At 44.8% G+C, this 20,211-nt stretch overlaps 1 protein-coding gene across 25 annotated transcripts in view; it reads right to left on the bottom strand.

Moving 5' to 3' along the window:
• ABLIM3 (actin binding LIM protein family member 3) overlaps positions 1 to 19,944 on the bottom strand; it is a 123,027-nt gene extending 103,083 nt beyond the window's left edge. For 20 of the 25 annotated variants that reach the window (XM_070076295.2, XM_089336046.1, XM_089336051.1 and 17 more), the window contains exons 1-2: positions 19,606 to 19,944; positions 19,156 to 19,246 (exon numbers count right to left, since the gene is read on the bottom strand). In XM_070076295.2, coding sequence (XP_069932396.1) covers positions 19,156 to 19,168 — 13 coding nt within the window. In that variant the 5' untranslated portion in view covers positions 19,169 to 19,246; positions 19,606 to 19,944. The other 5 variants (XM_070076285.2, XM_089336050.1, XM_089336060.1 and 2 more) reach the window with 1 other exon arrangement.
• Positions 19,945 to 20,211: the final 267 nt, after the last annotated feature.

Here is a 20,211-nt window from a genome sequence, read left to right as displayed (position 1 = left end):
AGTCCCTAAATGCCTACAATGGCTGTGGCTGGGATCTGGAAACTCAATCCAGGTCTCCCATGTGGGTGGCAGGCCAAACTATGTGGGCCATTACTGCTGCCATCCAGGGTTTGCATCAGCAGGAAGTTGGAGTCAGGAACCTGAGTCCTAATTGAACCTAGGCACTCCAATGTGGAGCACAGACCTCAAAGGACAGCCAAAGGAATAAAGTGTTTGCTTAATAACTAGCAAAATAGAGGCTAACTCAAAGTCTTTTTCACCCATTGCCTCATTTGACTGTCATCAACCATCTGACACAGGCAAGGCAAAGATCGTTCTGCCTGTTTTACAGATGAGCAACCTGAGGCTTAGGGAATCAAAGAACTGCCCAGATGCCCACATGAGTCCTTTCCACACATGTGCACACACAAACGCATAGATTGCTTTCTACTATTCTGTACCCTAAAATATTGGAAACCCCCCCTGGCACCAATGGTAGTAAAAAATTATTATTACCAATAAAAGTTCAAGAAATGCCAAGATAGTCATTAACATTTGTTTTGCAAAACATGGATAAATGTGGTGCTCAGACAGAAAGGAGCAAATATAAATGAGGCACACATGCATTTTCACTTGCTCAGCCTCTTTAAGCTAGACTAAAGCCTTAAAAAAAAAAAAAGAAAAAGAAAAGTCCTACCAGAGTACCTCCCTCTAGCCAAAGGGGCCTTCTGTCCCCAGTTGGCTCCAGGAACCCTGGGACAATAATTAACGTGCAGGCCAGAGGCCCAAACTCACTGGCACAAGACAGATGCTCAAATGAGAGAGAAGCCCCAAATCCTACCCACATAAAAGACTTATTGACATTATCTGTTTAAAAGAATGGATTTCAAGGGAGACAGCCAGACAGAAGGAAAGTGGAATTTTGGCTATGGAAGAAGTAGGTGAGAGAGGAGGGGTGGACTTCTCACCTGTTACAAATCCCCTGGCTTTCCCCCAGAGCATTCTGAGTCTACATCTGCAACAGGACTTTGTTACTGGGTAAGAAGTATTTTACCACAGTGCTGATGTCACAGACAACCAAATAATGCAGGTCAACACACAAAATCTAGCTGTAAAATCAGAGAACTCCTGTGAGCAGATGAGCTGTGAGTGATGCCTGGTTGTCCTGGGCTGAAGGGCAAACTCTGGACCTGGGGCTAAGTCAAAGGAGAGAAATGGCCTCAGTGAGTGCAATCAAATTCCAATCTAGAAAACAAAAGCCAGAAGGTTGTCTAATTGTCAGGGAGAGAGAGGGAGGGGGTAGGGATGAGAGGCTCCATGACTGGCCAGAGGTCTGAAAGGTACCAAGAAAGAGGACAGATATGGACACAGGCACTTACTCTACTTGCTCTTGGACCTGCTGCAGGGCACGGCACTAGGAGGGCCTTAAGGGTGGAAGACAGTTCCTGCAGTGATGGAGCTAGCCTGTTCATGTTTCAGGCTCCTCTCAGCCTGGAGACACATGCAGAAGCCCCAGTTTACAGTCCAACAGAGGGACCACAATTCATAGCCATAAATGCAAAGTATCCCAGTCCTCTTAAGGACAATATCTCCTGAAGCTTCCCTGGGTCCCTGGATACCACAGTGACAGCAGCTGTATCCTCTGTCACTTTTCTGGAACCCACCAAGCCCCAGGGAAGACCTGGTTCAGAGCAGGGAGTCTTGAATCAGCAACAATATATTATAAATCCATGCAACAAAGCTCATGTTTGTTGGTGCAATTTTTCATTAATATTTAAAGGGTGATTTTTATGTACTAAGGACTAGGGGATACACTAAGAATAAAAGTCAAGTTTCCTGTCCTTTGGCAGTTTATATTCCCATGAGGAAGATCCACAATGAGTAAATAAAAAAGTAGGTATTTACAGAATGTGAAAAGCAGAATGAAGGAAATGAGTAAGTAGGAAGGAAGATAGGTTATCTGAAGGTAAAACATTTTAGCTGAGACTGCAGAGATGGGTGACAGTCATCCATAGAAGACCAGATGCAACAGCACATGTCGGCATGAAGGGTCCTGAGGTTGGGATCAAGGAAGCCAAGGTAACAGAACTTAAGGACAGTACAAAATAGGTTGGAGAGGAGGCTCCTGAAATGTACAATGCTCAGAAGTTTACCAAGCACTTTCACAGGTGTTGTTGTAGTTGAAATCACTCTTTGAAGTAAGAAGATTGATAGGATGGACTCATAGAACTGATGAAAGTACGAATTTCCAAGGTCACAGAGTTAGTAGGAGAGCTGTGAGTTGACATCAGTTCAGTTTCTAAGCCTAAGACTGTATTTAAGGGATACACATGTGCACACACACATTAAAATTGGGTATAATTTACAAATAATGGAATATACAGATCTCAAATACAATGTGTTTTGACAAATACGTAGATCCATTTAAACAACATCTCAAACAAAATAGGGTGCATTTGCATAACTCCAGCTAATTTGCTGCAACCTTTGCAATCAATAACTTCCCCAATCAAAGGCAAATGCTGTTATGATCTGTCTTTGAAGTTCTGACATTGAACTTCATATAAATGGAATCATACAATATGCACTCCTTTATACCTGCCTTCTTCTGTTCAGCATATTTCTGACATTCACTCATGCTGTAGCCTGTATCAAGTGTTTTTTCCTTTTTGTTGAGGAGCAGTAATCTAGTATGTAAGTATAACACTATTTGTTTATCCATTTGTCCATACATGAAAAACTTGGTTGGTTCTAGCTTCAGGCTATTATGAATTGAGCTGCTGGAACATTCTTGCATAAGTCTTTGCACATCTAAGTTTCAATCTCTCAGGGGCAAATATCTAGGAGATAGGTTGTTGGATCATTGGGGTGTATACTTAATTTTTATGAAACTATGAATTTTAAAAACTTGTACGATTTTTAATTCATACTAGAAATATATGAGAAATTTTTAGCTATTTGGGTATAAAGAGGTGATTTCAATGTGCATTTCCCCATGGCTGATGATGTTGAACTATTTCTCATGTGCTTACTGACCATCTGTATATGATATTTTGTGAGGCATATTAGAATTCTTATCCATTTTTTACTGAAGTTGTGTTCTAGATAGTCATTGTCTACCTCAAAGTCACAAGATAATCTCTTATGTTTGCTTCTAGAAGGTATATAATTTTAGCTTTTAGTTTACTTAAGTCTATGATCTATCCCCAAATAATTATTAATGTAACAGGGATCTTGTAACAGTATGAATGATGGATAAACTTGTCATGTATAAAAACTCCTTCATTTTTATTTAATTTTTAATTTTGGCATAACTAGTATGGAATCAATTGTATAAATCTTAAACATACAGCTCAATATTTTTTTAGATAATGTCCATCCATGCAACCACATTCAAATCATTTGAGGACATGTTTTTAAAGTAAAAAATATTTGTTAGCTTCTCTTTGTGAGTATTACATCTAAATAATACTGTGGTAGCTCTTTGCCATATTGGATTTTCACAAACACAAGCATGTGACAGGTCCCAGGTATCTGAAGTTAGGTCCACACATAGATTTGTAAGCATCAGAACTTCCCGGGCTTCTCAGTGATTTGTGGTTTATGGTTGGGGAACCAATACAATACAGCTGACTGATACAGGATTCCTGTCCTCAGGGAGCTTATAATCTAAGAGGGATGCTAAGAAATGTACATGAATCGACAAACCATGTTGATTTATAGCAAATGATCTGTAGCTATAAGAATGCTTTAAACCAAGGGCAGGGATGCAGAAGAGGGAAGACAATGACTTCAGGAGTGGATGACAGGTAGTTGGATTTAAGATATTTCAACCTAAAGATAGCTAGGATTTTGATACTGGGGATAATTATAAGTGTAATTGCCAAATGGAAGGAATGGTTAATGAAAGTGTTTTTGTGGTACTAGAACAAAAAAAAATACTAAAATGGATAAAGTATTACATTGTACATCAACCATGAGGACAAGAGCTGATCAAGTCACTGTTTCTCATAGTGTCCATTTCACTTCAACAAGTTTCCCCTTTGGTGCTCAGTTAGTTGTCGCCAATCAGGGAGAACAATTATTCTTAGGTGTTTAAATTTTAACTGAAAAGTGATCCCTGTTAGGAATTTGGAAAACATTATGTTGAGTGAAATAAGCCAATCCCAAAGGGACAAATACCACTTGTTCTCCTTGATAGGTGACAACTAACTGAGCACCAAAAAGGAAACCTGTTAAAGTGAAATGAACACTATGAGAAAGGGTGACTTGATCAGCCCTCACCCTGACTGTTGATGAGCAGCTTAATATGTTATCCCTCTTAGTATTTTTTTTGTTTGTTCTACTTAATACTTTTGGTTGAATACTGTAATCAATACACAATTCTTCTTAAGTGCTGAAACTTAACTGAAAAGTGATTGCTGTTAAATATAAGAGTGGGAATAAGAGAGGGAAGAGATGTGCAATTCGGGACATGCTCAAGCTGACTTACCTCAAAAGGTAGAGTTAGAAACATACCAGGGGATTCCAATTCAATCCCATCATGGTGGCATGTACCAATGCCATCTCACTAGTCCCAGTGATCAATTTCTGTTCACAACTGATCGTAATGATAGGACTAAGAACCAAAGGGATCACATAAACAAGAATAGTGTCTGCAAATACTAGCTGATAGAATCAAAAAGGGAGAGAATGATCCAACATGGGAAGTGAGATACACAGCAGACCCATAGAATGGCAAATGTCCTAACAGCACTCTGGCCTCATAATCAGCCCTTAAGGCATGCAGATCCGGCTGAAATGCCCATGAGAGTATTTCAGGCATGGAAAGCCAAGACACTCTGGGGGAAAAAAAACCTAAATGAAAGATCTCCATGAGTGAGATCCCAGTGGAAAGAATGGGTCATCAAAGAAGGAGGTACCTTTCTCTGAAGGGAGGAGAGAACTTCCACTTTGACCATGGCCTTGTCTAAAAATGATCAGAGTCAGTGAACTCAGGGGGCTTCCATAGCCTTGGCAACTCATGACAAGAGCCTAGGGTGATTACTGATGCCATAAACAAGAGTGTCAATTTGTTACGTCAACAACAGGAGTCACTGTGCACTTACTCCTCATGTAGGATCTTTGTCCTTAGTGTGCTGTACATTGAGATCTAATGCTATAACGAGTACTCAAACAGTATTTTTCACTTTATGTTTCTGTGTGGGAGCAAACTGTTGAAATCTTTACTTAATGTATGCTGAACTGATCTGTATATAAAGAGAATCGAAAATGAATCTTGATATGAATGGAAGGGGAGAGGGAGTGGATAAGGGGAGGGTTGCGGGTTGGAGGGACGTTATGGGGGGGAAGCCATTGTAATCAATATTCTGTACTTTGGAAATTTATATTCATTAAATAAAAGTTAAAAAAAGTGTTTTTGTTAGGATCTTTTCAGATATACTTTACAGAAACTCAATTGAAACTTGATAAAAAAAAAAGGGAATTTGCTCATTCTTACTACTAGGAGATATGGAGTGGTGTGAACCTCTGGCTTTGGGCATGGCTGGATTCAGGGAATTTACTGTATGGTTAGAACTATGATCTTCCTCTAGTTTTTGGATGAGTTCTTCCCATGTGTTGGGTGAGAATGACCATTGGTATCCCCAGAGCCTCATCTCCTCAGCTTAGCAATCTTAATGGAATGAACATTTCTCCTTCAGTCTTTTTTTTTTTTTTGGACAGGCAGAGTTAGACAGTGAGAGAGAGAGAAAGAAAGGTCTTCCTTCCGTTGGTTCACCCCCCAAATGGCCGCTATGGCTGGCACGCTGCGCTGATCTGAAGCCAGGAGCCAGGTGCTTCCTCTTGGTCTCCCATGCGGGTGCAGGGCCCAAGCACTTCCCAGGCCACAGCAGAGAGCTGGACTGGAAGAGGAGCAACCGGGACAGAACGCGGTGCCCCAACTGGGACTAGAATTCGGGGTGCCGGTGCCGCAGGCAGAGGATTAGCCTAGTGAGCTGCGGTGCTGGCCCTCCTTCAGTCTTAATGGAATGAAGATTTCTTCTTATCTCCCTTTGCGATTCCAAGGAACACTCTGATTTGCTTATCTTGGATTTAATGTCCACTGCAAATCCAAGGTTGATGGGATACTCTGATTGGTTAGCCTGGATCATATGCCACCCCTAAGGGGGAAAGACAGAACACCACACTGACAGCCTATTAGTACTACAGAGAGTTGGAGGCAAATTCTTACAAAGAATTATGCTGAGCAGTTGCTTGGGCTATCATATTTAATTGTAAGAGCATGAAGACTTTGTGTAGGAAATGTGAATGAGACTGAAGAGGAAGGAGAATTTTCCCTGGCTATGGAAGTGTTGGCATGGAATATTGTCCTGCATGCCTTTCCTAAACGGGCAAGTCTCTGGTCTGAGTATCATTCTCTGCAGTGCAAGACCATCTACTGAACAGATCCCAGGGCAGTCTTTGCAGCCTGGCAGTCACTGGTCATCTGAGAAGAGCCACACAAGGATAATACCAGGTTGTGGATTTTGTACTGATGAGCAGGAGGTCAACACAGAGAACGGAAAGCTTTCTGGTCCTTTCTGTGTCCACTTTTCCAAAGATCTTCTTGATCATAATAAATAAATAAACCAAAATAACCCCTGCCTTTATTTTAATAAATGAATTTTGATTGGTACATAGCTTCACCCATTTGTCTATACTTTGTCTGTGGTAGCTTTCATGCTACAGACACTGTGTAGCCTGCAGAGCTCTAAATATTTACTGTCTGGACACTGATAGGGAAAATTGCCAACCCCTAGTCTAGTACAACACGTTCTCTACTCAATTAAGAGTGCCCTATACATTAAATTTGCCAGATTCACGCCTAGAATGAAAAGAGATAATTCACAGAGAGTGTTTAGGATATGCTCTGACATGTATAAAACACTCCTTAAATGTTACTAAAAAAGTTCTGGGTTATCAATACATACCTTTGTTCTTTCTTACCAGTGGAATGATCAAGAAGTGACTGTATCATAACAATACCATGTGTTGACTGATTTGTCTACTTAAAATGGAATTTTCCCAATACATTCAAATGTATTTCATTCCTTTGTCAGTATTAATCAGTAAGGAGTATTTTCCTTGGGCCAGGCACTGCGCTGAGTCTCTTACTCAATGTTGCTATAGTATTCTCTTCTTGAGAGGAAACTGGAACTTGGGCAGGGGGAGGTACAACAACTCCCAGAAGGCTGCACAGCTCATCTGTGGCCAAGCTGGAATTTGAACCCAGGCAATCTGATTTTACAGCTCCAGCTCTTATCAAATACATTATCTGGGCTTCTCGATTTGGTCAGTAACCTAGTTTTCAAAGTATCAGTTTGCACAGTCCCCAAAATCGGAATCAGATAACACATCCTCCAATGAGCACAAGGGCAGTGATGCTAGAGTCATGCACAGTGGGGCTGCAGGACTGCTGCTGTGCATCCTCCCTGCACCCCGCACTCTCCCTCTTATCCTGCCACGCCTGCATCATGGCACCTTGCCTGCCTCTCACTGCCTCTGGGCTCTTGGATGCATCAGTTATGTGTTGCCAGGGAGATCTTCCTGAATAATGCACAGCTCCGGTCAGGTCACTTAGCTCAAAACCTCTGTGACTCTTCCTTGGCTCCAGATGGTAATAGACACTCTTTAGCCTGGCATCAGAAACTCTCAGAGATCTGGTCCTCACCTGCAGCCTTATTTTCTCCAGGCTCACCTTCTCATACTCTGTATAGACAAACCGGACTTCCTGACATTTCCTGAAATGCCTTCTATCTTTTTATTTCACCCTCCACCCCAGTTCCTAGCCAAGGGCCCAGGATTTGAGAGTTGTGAAGTAAGAGTTTCTAGAATGCTTGCCTGGGAGTAGGAATAAATAAGGCCACATGGCAGACTCTTTCTGTCCCTTATATACTGTCCTTTATACTGTCCTTTTCTGTCCCTTATATAAAGTTTCTTTCCCCATCAAGGTCCAGGTTGAGTGATACCTTCCCAGACCTTCCAAAGGGATTTTTTGGCCTGTCTTCTCAACTCTTTCTTTCCCCTTCCCTATCCATCATGGCGTCCCTCATATTACAGTCATGTATGCTTGCATCTGCCTCCTGGTGACACTGCAGGGATGCAATCTGAGGTCAGGCTCTCGGTCCTGTGCATCTTTGATTCCACAGTATCAGAAACATCATGACCCTATAGAGTGGGGATTTGTTTGATTGCTCAAGTGAATGAGCAAATAGCACAGGGACAGACAATTGCAAAAGCAACCATGCTGATCCTTGTTTTCCTCCAGTGACCACTGTGACAGAAAAAATGGGAAATAGTGAAAGAAACAGCAGGAAGGAGAGAAAGAAGACCTCAGAATCAGATCAAGGTGAATTAAACACCTGCTCCACTGCTCCGTAGCTCATGGGACCTTGTCTGGGTGATTTACCTTTGAATCTTACTTTCATTTTGTGTAAAATGAAGAAATTCCTCTTTTTGTATATTCATTCAAGATTCTGTCACTTGAAATTTGACATTTGGAGCCAGCTGTCTCTCTACTCAACTTCAGTCTCCTCCTCTGTAAAATGAGGATAAGAGTAGTGTCCACTTCACGGGACTTCTGCAGGACTTCAGTGGACTAATGCATGTGAAGAGTTTAGCTTGTGTTCAAGAAATGCTGTCGTGAGTGATCAACAGTCTGTTTTTAACACTGTGTTGACTTCAGAGGACCCATCAGAGAACAAAACAGACAGGGTGTGCCAATGCCATCATGTGGCTCATAGTCAAAAGAGAATATAAGAGATAAAGCAAATGAGCTAATGAACAAAATTATTATTGGTAATAGTATTATTATAGATTATAGTAATGTCTGTGAAAAATGGTGAGATGCAGTACAATATGGGGACCATCCTTAGATCCAGCATTCACATAGGATTGTTGTAAGGATTAAATAAAATTAAGACAAGCATACTTTGGAAAATTAATGGAATTAAAAGATCAGTTTATCTTAGTGCCAAAATTTTGAAATCCATGCATAGTTTTTTTCATCGTATGCATTTCCATGAGCTCTTTGAAGTGCCCTTGTATATGCAAAACATTTTCACTCAGATAGTCTCTAGTTGGAAAAGAATGTTTCTTGATTAGGAGGAGAAAAAACTAATCTGAAGCTAAGAACTCTCTGATGGGGTTGGGCTTCTCTTTGTTTCGGAAACGCTGCCTTCCAAGTCCCTTCTCCCTATGTGTAACTGGCCCAGGCTCTGTCTCTGCCCTTTGAATGAAGGATTTATGGTCACCCGAGCTTCTTGCACCATATAATCCAGACATCACAGGCAGTTCTCCTTCGAGAACAACTCCTGCTGGCGGTGAAAATATCTAATTTTATGGTTGCCTTGCACTGTCTCAGACAGGCAGGGCCGGAATCCCTGGGCTGTTTCCCCAGATCTCAAAACACAGGAACAGACCTTGGCCTGCCCGTGCTCCTGAATGCTGAGAGCAGCTTGCAGCGGGAAGATTGGCACTTGGTGGAATATGCTTCAGGTGCTTAAAATAGATCAACTGTGTCATTAGACCATTGCAAAGCAGTCGTTTCATTGGCCCTGCCAGTGCTGGTGAGGGCAAGCTATAATAGCCATTGGAGAAAGACCTGTGCTTTGCACAAAATTAAGCAGATGCAAGGAAGAAACTTTGGAAATGATACAGGCAGCAGACAGAGGAATTCTGCCAGGGGAGGGGGATGGGCTGTTGCACAAGCATACAAGCAGAGACCATAGCCCTGTGACAGCAGGGTGGTAAGCAGGGCCTGTATGTATCCCTGTCTGGCTGGTGATGCCCTCAGAAAAGAGACCTAGAGACACCTAAGGAGTCAAGTACAACACCGCAATGGCATCTGAGATCATGGAGAGATCATCCATACTCTCAGGCAGACACAGATCAACATGTGATTCCTTCAAGGGCCTCTTCCCGGCAGTTGTCAAGTCTCCACCATTCTGGTCACTCCTTTCTGGGCCTGCCCCAGGTGACCACTATCCTTCTTGATCACAGTACTTCAGAAAGAGTCTAATCTGGGTTCTGCAGAGTGGTGCTCTGACCTGGTGTCCACATAGCCTGAAATCACATTTCCTAGCAGCACACATTGCTCAGCTGCCTACTTCTGAACTTGAGCTTAGTCCCCTACCTAACCTGCAGTCTTTTACTCTAGTGGCTAATATTAATGGTGTTGTAGATATTGGGAAATGATGATGATTGAGGAGGAGAGGAGTTCAAGTCATATTTGAGAGGTAGAAATCACATGTAGTGACAGACTGAACACAGGAGAACGAGGAAAAGGAAATGTTGAAGAGGACAACTTGGACCACTTCCTGAGCACTAACTTAAGTGACTGGGTAACTGGGTCCAGAAGAGTTAAAGCTGTTTTTTTTTTTTTAATAAGAAAATTTAAAAGTCTATTAATGTCATAGAGAAGGAGAGATTAGATAGATAGATAAATCTTCCATCCACTGGTTCACTCTCCAAATGCCTAAAATAGCCAAGGCTGGACTAGGGCAAAATGTGGGAACCAAGAACACAATCCAGGTCTTCCATGTGGGTGGCAGAGATCCAATCATCCAAGTCATCACTGCTGCCTCCCAGGTTCTGCACTAGCAGGAAGCTGGAACTGGAAGGCAGAGGTGTTGGGAAAATCTGAAGGATTCAGGTGTCACAACTAGCTTTCCAACCGCTAAGCCAAATGGCCACCATCATCTCCCCTGCACTCCACCTTTTTAGAGAGAACAACTTTATTACATTTCAGGTTGAGCTGAAAGAGCCTTGGGAATGTCCAGGTGAGAATCTTAGCAGATTCCCAAAAAGATGGACTGAGGACTTAGTAGAGAGATCTTTATGCTAGGGTTTAGTAGAGCAAGCTGGCATTTTGTTCATGAATGAATCTATCAGATATCTTTTGAACACTGACTATGTGCCAGGCACTGTGCTTTACTCTCTACAAATTATTTGATACCCTGATTTCTTCCAGGGGAATAAGGAAGACTGTGCTCTCAACAGAGGAAATCATGTTGGCATTATCCACTTTCTTAAACAGGAGAACTCTATAATGAGAGAGCAAAGGCCTTGAGTAAGTGATATGGGCTGACTGTTGTGGCTATTCAGGAATTGCCCCTTAGCTGGATGGCTGTCTAACTGACTTTGCCGATAACAGGGTTCATGCTGTTCACAAGATGTCCTCAACTGAATGAGACATGTCCTAAATGTGCAATCTCTGGAACAGTTTAGCCTCCCAGGATGCCTTCTTTTGGCTGGAGGAGGCACTCAGGGCTGGGACCAGTCATCCAGAATTGCCCTCCTTTGCTCTGTGCCCCACTATCTGCTATCAGGTTCCTTGGGAACAAAGCTGACCTCCAGGAGCTGGGCAGGGCTGTATCTGTAGGATATGATGTCACCCTTCTGAGAATGGGTCAGCTGGGAAAATAAGGACCCACAACGGAGTTTTGCTCACTTCAAGAGGACATTGATAGAATGGCAGTCTTGATCAACTGCTAGCTCCAGACAGAACTTCTCCCATACTCATTAATGGATATGCTGCAGTTTCCTCATCTCTGTGAAGATGCATTTCTTGAGATCTGAAGTTATATGGATCACCTGGACTGGGGTTTAAAAATCCAAATGACTTCAGGGGGCAAGGTAACATAATAACATAAAAATATTATGCTTTCTTGTCTAAGTTAATAGGAAGTAGTGACAACTGTGGCAATCGGAAGACTGTCAGTATGAGTATACGCCCTATCCAGAGCTGGCAATCCTACTGACTGTTGTCACCTAAGAAACAGGGTCAGGATTTCAAGATCTTCCAGTTTTGTTTTCTTTTTAAGAGAAGCCAGAAATCTCAGTTTCCCAATAATTGGCAAATGATCCAAATTCATTAAATATCCAGTGTATGGCAAATAGGACATGACCCATTGGCTTGCCACCAGGGGGCACATTTAGGGGCATATGACCTTCATGGTGGAAAGGTAAGGACTATGTCTGTCGGATTTCCTGCTATGGCTCCAGCATCATGCCTGGTGCAGAGCTGGAATTCAGTAAATATTTGTTGAGTGAACAAATGAACAATACAATTCTTAGTCTCCATGTTGGACATTCCCAGGAACTAGGTGGACTGAAAGCCAACACCAGGCCTGTAAATTACCTTACACTATTGAAACTCTACAGTTATGTATATTGTGCCAAATGGGGCTGGGTTGAAAGTATGTTCTCAGAAACAGACCCGATGTGGATGTACTAAGTTAACAGTGGACCTCCCAGGTGGGGATCTCCTACCTGTGAACACTTCCCATCAGGTTCCAGAAAGAAAGTCTACCTCTGCTGGTCAGGCATGGTAAAATAAGGGTGAAAGCATCAAGGCTACATAGATAACTTTTGTGACACCCATATTTAATAATCAATTGTCAGCGTGCTATACTAGCCACTAGAAGTGGCTGATTTTAGAGAAAACCAAGCCACAGGGGAGCTGTCACCTCAAGGAAGAGATACTGTTAGGGACTAAATGGTATTCATCACCTAATTCTGATGCTGAAGTCCTAACACTCAGTGCCTCAGATTGTGACCTTATTTGGAGATCAAGTCTTTATAGAGACAATCAAGTTAAAGTGAGGTCATCAGGGTGGGCCCTAATCTCGTACAGCTTGGCATCCTTATCAAAAGGGGAGGTCTGGACACAGGAACACTTAGGGAAAATTTGAAGAGGCGTGGGAGACACTGGACATCTGCATGCCTGGGAGGAGGCCTGGGACTGAAGCTGTCCTCACAGCCTGCAAGGAAATGGACACTTCCATTTTTAGCCTCTAGGACTACCAAACGGTACATTTCTGCTATTAATGGCAGTCAGTTTGTAGTATGTTGTTATGGTGACCCTAGCAAATTAATATATGGGAAGCCTCCAAGATGTTCATGGAAAATGTATGTTATGGAAAAAACTGTACAGGGATTTCAATTTTTTGCACCAATATAAACTTTTTTTAAATTTCATTTTTTCATGAACGTTTTGATGTACTCTAGTACACTACTTGTATTCATTTCCAAATACTGACTATGTAACGGGCACTGTTTCAAGCAATTCACAACTACTAATATATTTTTGTAACAATTCTGTAGGAAAAGTGTATGATTATCCTCCTGTGACTATCATTAAAGATGAGGAACTGAGGCACAGAGAAGGGAAGCAACTTGCTCAAGGACACACAGCAAGTAAAGGGCAGGAGTGGAATGTGAACCCAGCAGTTGAGCTCTGAGTATGCACCTTTAAGAATGGCAGGATGACAATTTAACCAGCAAAATACCCAAATGTGGAAGGTGCTTCCTCACTTCTGGTTGTTTTCTGCTCTGTGACAATAGTATGTGGCTAATGCTGGGTGAGAGCCAATTGTTGACCATTCACCACAGCAGATGCTATCTCAGCAAGAGAAAGCTTTTGCCAGCTAGGAAAGTTGGAGTTCACAATTGATATCACTTCCTTTATGCATTCCAAGTGCTCTCAAAATCACGTTGTGATTTTCAGAAATGTGTTACACTCCTTTTGGATGATTTTTGAATTATTCTTTATATGATTTCTCTAACACCACCCCTTCTCCCTTACCCTTTCCTTAGCCTCAAGCAGTCGTTTCTCAACAGCTGCTTCACTCATTTGGGAAGAACTGTTTTTAGAAAGTCTCTATCCTTGTGACGCATACAATCATCTCTATTTGGTCTGTTTTGCAAAGTGGGAGTTTCTTGAGAAGGCGTCCTACTGTGTTTGTGTTTGTCATGTATCTTTTCCTGAAGGGTTCTTAGAGTTCCTGATCTAGGCAATGGCAACAATGGAGGAAAGTCAGCTGACTCCTGGTGATGGGTGACTTCCATTTGGGACACCCTTGCCTCTCCAGGTCCATTCTGCTCCCTCCACTGACCCTATAATGAGCCTTGAGAGGTTGCCTGTTACCGGTCTTTTAGCTGCCTCCTTCACCCTCTGGCTTGGGATTGGATTTGGTCAGTGGGGAGTATCTAGGGAGGAAAGAGAGAAGAGTCAGGGTATTTTCTTCTTGGGAACTGGACTGGCTGCCTCCTCAGGGCTGGGAGCCACACTCGTGTCAGGCAGCTGTATACCCAGTTGGGTCTCTGGTCTCATTTCACTCCTTCAGGTTGGGGGCAATTGTGGGAATGGGCCATGGGCCACTGGCACTAGTCTCCTGGTATTGTGTCACCCTTGCTTCTCTTAGTTCTTCCAAGTCCTTCTCACAGACTTAAATTACCCATCTGTTCCCTGCCAGGCCCCTAACTGATAGAATACTTCTCTTTTCCTTCACCATATAACACAATCAGGTGATAAGCCATTGAATCTTTATTTTCAAGAAGATCTTCCTCCTAATTTCTAGTCTTATTACCATCACCAAAATCCTTGTCCTCACACCTTTTCTGAACTTGGGTTACTGTCTCTCACTTAGGATCCTAACATCCTTCTTGTCAACCTCTGCCATATAATATTTGGATAATAATCTTCCTGAAAGCTTCCCAAAGCTGTGGCTTTTCTGTGCACAAAACCCAGAAATGGCTGTAATATCAGAAAAACAGGCTAATTTTCCATCAGAAATTTGCCTTTTCATGACGCCATCATTCCAGAGCTTTGTTTTACTTAATGGCTAACTCAACTTCAGACTAAACTGCATTCACTGAGACCCAACAACCAGTTTCTCATGTTGCTTTATTCAGTCCTCAGAAGAACTCTACACATTGGCATTTTGCTACTCACTTTTTACACATGATAAAATTCATTCGCAGTGATGAGCTCTTTTCTGTTCAAGATCACAGAGATGGGGCATGATAGATCTTGAACTTGAACTCAGGAATCACTACCCCAAAGCTCAGATTCTTCCTGTTTCAGTGTGGTGTCTGCTTATCAAGTGATACCTTTGTGGACTTATATGACCCTGAATACTGTCTTCAACAAAACAAAATCTGCTCCCAAAAAGCAGCTGTTAACATGCCAATCCTTGCTAAAGAGCAACCAAGGGCCAGAGGGCAGGAGGAAGTCTACTAAATGAGGGAGGATGGTAAATGGTACCATTGTTCATGGTGTACATGATGTTCACCTAACTTGGAGGACGAGCTGACATAGGATTGTGCAACAACAGGAAACTCTGAGTTTTCTGAAGCACTGAGAGATTCTGATCCAAGTGAGGAACATGGCATTTTATGGCATACAGAATTGATCCTGGTGCTCAGAACCCCTGGCACAGTGGGGTCAGCTCAATTTCCTTTGGCTTTTGAACTCCTAGTGCCAGCATGGTAATTGGAGACACTGATAGGGAACAATTAAAGATTTAATGTACTCGAAGAGTATTAGATGGGTGGTGCTCCACACCCCAGACTGTGAGAGCAAGCAGTCTGGATTCTACTCCTTCCCCACTCTGTGGGTACAGAAAAACAGCCAGTGCACAAAGCAGAGGAAACATCTCAGGACATGTCACTGTTAGGGGATGCCTGCCACAGCTCGCAGGGTGCTTGCCGTCAGGTGGGAGAGGGCCTTCAACACAGTGACCGCACAGATGCACATGTAATGAGAGACGAGGCTCTGAAGGGACAGGGCTAAGGTGCCCTGGAAGCATACCTTAGGGGGATGTTAGCTTGGTTGGGTGGCTGGGGAGGACTTCTGCAGCTCTAAGGGTGAGCAGGATCTGGATGAGCACATGGGTGGGCAGAGGGACTGGTGCTGGTTGGGAGAGGGCACTTCAGGGAGAAGGAACAATGCAGGACAGGATGGCAGGAGCAAGTCCTTGGCAGGAATGGGAGGAGGCAGATGTTATGAGGATACAGAGAATGGTGCAAAACAGATGAGGTAAAGATGGTAAGAAGGCAAGGTCCAGGCCACATGGAACCCTACAGAGTATCAGGCAGAGGGTAGATGTGTGGGAATGACAAGAGAGGGCTGAAGTGGATGACAGGAAGCCAGGCAGGGGCTGCCTCAGTAGGTCAGGACAAAAGGCAGATCTTTGGAATTAGGCTGGGAGTGGGCAAGGGAGGAAAGGCTGGTTGGTGGCGGCACCCCAACAGAAGCCAAGGTGGGAGAGAGCAATCTGTTTCCCTTTCTTTCCTCCGAAGTCCTTCAGCCAAGGTTGGAGCCACTGGGAATGAGCCCAGGCTTTCCCAAGCCCTGGGTGTCCTCCCCATATCTTTGGCATCCTGTTCTCTCCTCAGGGAACCTCCTCACTCACACTCTGCATTCTACTCAGGTCTGGCCACTCCCCAGCACTGCCCCGCCCCCCATATTCCAAATTATGCATGCTCTCTAGAGTGCTGGTTTCTTGGGATGCTAATGGTCAGCTAGACTTCAGAAGACAAGATTCTGATGAAACTAAAATTCATATGAGGAGTCACTGACTGAGCAAGCTTCTGTTTCTGTCATCTGAGAAATGGGTGTCTTGTTTGGAAAAGCAATTTCATTTGTTTACAAAGCATTTCCTCATAATCCACTTTAATCAGGTAAGCATCTCAAACATCAAGTATGCATCTCAATTCACAATGAAGGTGTGACATCTAAGAGAGCCAGTGACCTCCTTGCTAATATCTTAAAGTCAACCATGACAGTGGCTACCACCATGAGACAGTGAGAACCTGGCCACCCCCATCACTGATGTGATACCAGCTATGTCCATAGCTAAGGGACTACTAGCTGTATTTTACATAAAACCTTACCTTTTGGTGTCATTCCATCCCCATTTTTTGCAGATGGGACAATCCTGCTGAAGACCACACAGCTACCATCTCACTGCTATCAAAGATAAATCCTCAGGCTACTCTTCTCCAAATGAAAAGTATTAGGAATTCATTAATAAGCTTGTACTTTGCCCCCACTTCAGTGTTGACATTTGAACCACTGATTAGGCATTTTATTCACTGTCAAGTATGTTGCACTCCAGGTACCTTTTTAAATCAAACAATTACCTGCATGACTTAAAATTTCTAAACACTGGCAACAAAGTCCAACCTAGCAGAATGAAGGAATAATACCCATCTCACAGCTTAGACAGGAGAGTGAGGTGTGGTACAGCAGGGAAAGTGCTTAGCTCTGAGCCAGCAGGACAGCGGGGACTCCGTAAGCAGAAGTGAAAGCAAAACTGAGACATGAGGGTTAAGCTAAGAATCTCACATCTCAAAGGGGAACATTCTGCTTAGAATAAGTCACCCAGGACCTCCCGCCAATGCCCTTATGGCCCTGTTACCCCTTCACCCCATGAGGTCTGATTCTACTCTCTACTTGTAGACGCTCTGAGTTGGTTGTAATGGTGAGGCCTGAACGTGCATCTCCCCTCCTGTGTCCTGGGGAACTCATTTAGAGAAGCGCTTCCCCTTACTGAGAACTGGGTTCCTGTGGCTGCCCTAGCCATCTACTCTCTTTATTTCCTTCTACCTCTGCAAAATAAACACACTGTTCCCACTTCACAAACATATAGGAGGCTAGAGTGGAATTTGTATCCATCTTTTTCTTCCGTGGTATTCTATCAGTCATTATTTCTTAAATGAAAGGTGGGAGGGTGGGTTTCTATTTCCTTCTTTCAGGCATACTCAGTGCTGAAAAGAGGACTAGAGTTCCTTAGGATTCCAGGGAGAGTAAAGGGCAGAGTCAGCTGCTTGTTGGTTTTCTCAGTTCCTTGAAAAATAGATGAGCCATATTTCTCTGCTGTCATTTAGTGGGCAAGAGCTCCCATAAACACATTTTTTTCCTAGAAGTAGGAGAAGTGACAGGTAATCTCCACCTTGACTTGTCTGAAAGCATGCAGATGCAAACATGTGGCCCATTAGGTGATGGGGTCGACCTGAGCCTGGTATGAAGCCAAAACACTGTTCTGTCAAAATCAAGAGGCAAAATTCTTTGGCTGCAAGAGGCAGACAGAGAGGCCAACCACACTCGCTTGCTTAGCATAGATATGTAATACACAAAGGAAGACAAGGAGATGACTCATACAAATACATAGTAAATAAATATATTTCATTTCCATCTCAGTGGCTTTTGCTTTGTTTTCCTCTTCTCTATGCCAACGACCTTGCAATGGAGGGAGGGTGAGGAAACAGTGGGTTTTGGCTGGACACAGCCTCAATAAGGCACTGATTTTTCTGGCCTTGCTGCTCAGATCTGTTTTAGAAAAAGAAAAAAAACTTGCAGCTTTTAGATGAGAAAAGTCTCTAATTCAACCCTTTTGGTCTTAGAGATGAGCAATGTGAAATGCAGAGAGGGGGAGTGTTAACCGAGTCATAGACCCAGGGAAGAGTGTGTGTAGGGGTTCAGCAACCCCCACCTGATGCTGGGATGACCTGCACAAGCTAAGCTGGCAACAGAGCAGGAGAGGGAGACTTGGACCCAGATGTGCTCTCCCAGGCCACAGCACCCCAGCTGGTGCCCATGGCCAAAGGGACTATACTGAAGAGAGACAGACTCTGCCTCCTTGTGTTGCTGACTGCATTTCTCTGTAGCTGAGGCCCAGCCCAGCAGCAAAATGTCTGGGCCTGGCCCTGCAAAGCAGCTACTGCTGGCATGTCAGAGCTGTGCCCAAAAGACTCCCCTTTTCTCCCCACCTCGGAGCTGCCAGGAGCCTGCAGGGACGCAGAGAGATGAACCTAGCCCATCGGGCTGAGGGCCACAGGAGCTGGATCTTTCACAATTCCAGACCTGAAGGTGGCTTCGTGGGGATTTGTTGATCAAATTGCTCTTTCCTATCCCACTGCCTGCTCACGCCCACAGCCCACCCACCACCCACGGACCAGCTTCCTGCTCTTTGCAGCTTCGGGACAAGTAGGGCCCTCCATGGGCTTCCAGATGTGTGCAAAAAGGACTCCTCAGAGCCCCCGTAGGCAGACAATGGTCACACTACAGCTTCCTAGGCCTTTCCAGACGCTGCTAGAAGGAGACACGTAACCTCCCCAGTACAGGCAACTGGCGCCTCGGATAAAATATTAGCAAAATTATCATGAAAAGCTAGACACAACAGCTCTGTGTCTGCCAAGGCGCAGAGAAAGCCGCAAGAGTCTGGGGGGTCAGGTGTCCACGCAGATGCCAAGCTTCCTGCCTCCTTCCAGGCAGCCCCGGCGGCGCAGGCTCCTGCACCACCCGCCCCCACCCTGTTCCCATGGCAAAGGAGAGGAGGATCCACTTACTGCTCGTGTTCATGGTGGTGCCTGTGCCCGGGGTCTTTCATTCACCACGGTCGCTTTTCAAATCTTGCGTTCTTCGAACCTCACTCATCACCTGGGGGGTGAAAAGGCAGTGCAGCGCCCGCTTCTATCCTCAGGTGCGCTTTCCCTCTGCTGTCCCCTGTCCGTCTGGGCTGGAGCCACTGGCCTTGAAGGCGAGTGGACTAATAGGCGCAGGTGAGCGCGAAAGGGAGGAGGCGGCGGCGGCGGGGAGGACACCGGCGCCCCGGACCCCTGCTCCTGGGATCCGAATCCCGGGCAGAAGCCGGGCTGGCAGCGCTTGCTCTCGCGCAGCCGGGACTATTCCAGCCCAGAGGCTCAGGAGCCCAAAGGGGGTGTGGACCACGGGAGGCAGGGCGGGGGCAGCGCGTCCCCGCCCGGCCTCCAGCAGCCGCGACCCGCCCAGGGACCCACCTCTCGGCCAGCGTCGGGAGCCCGAGGCCCCTGCCCCGGCCCCTGCGACCGGCTCATGAATCCTGGTCCTGGTCTGGGGTCTCGAATTCCAGGGCGAGCAAAGCGCAATAGGAGAGCTCGCCATCCATGATGCGGGCTCGCGGGTTGGCAGCACGGGGGGCGCGGCCGCTTGCTGCTGCCACCTGCTGGACGCGCCAGCGCGTGTCCGAGGCCCCGCCCCGCCGAGCTTCTGCCTAGCTGGGTCCTGGGAGGTGACGGGGATGGCTGAGAGCCACGGATCCTGGGCCCCAAGGAGGTTCTTGCGCACTTGTATTCCTGTCCTCCGTACTGGGTCAAAGGGCTGGACCATGATAGGAAAAGAAAGTTATCATTGGAACTTTGCAGGAAGATAGTTCCCACCCTAGCCCTGGTCTGGAGCAGGTCTCTGCTCTCTCTGTGCCCAGCTGGATAAGCCAATGAGATAGTGGGGATTCCTGTCACCCCCTGACTTCAGTCTCCACTTGCATCACTTACTCTCTATGTCCCTTGCCTCGGATGCACGTGTTTATTACCTATCTCCCCCTGTACAATGTCAGCTCCAAGAAAGAATGGGCCTTACAGTAGGGT

Source organism: Oryctolagus cuniculus, chromosome 6, assembly GCF_051225735.1.
Source record: "Oryctolagus cuniculus isolate XC-2025 breed Fujian yellow rabbit chromosome 6, ASM5122573v1, whole genome shotgun sequence".
Taxonomy (NCBI): Eukaryota; Metazoa; Chordata; class Mammalia; order Lagomorpha; family Leporidae; genus Oryctolagus; species Oryctolagus cuniculus.
Note: the sequence above shows the minus strand (reverse complement) of the source record. Positions and strands in the feature narration are given on the sequence as shown.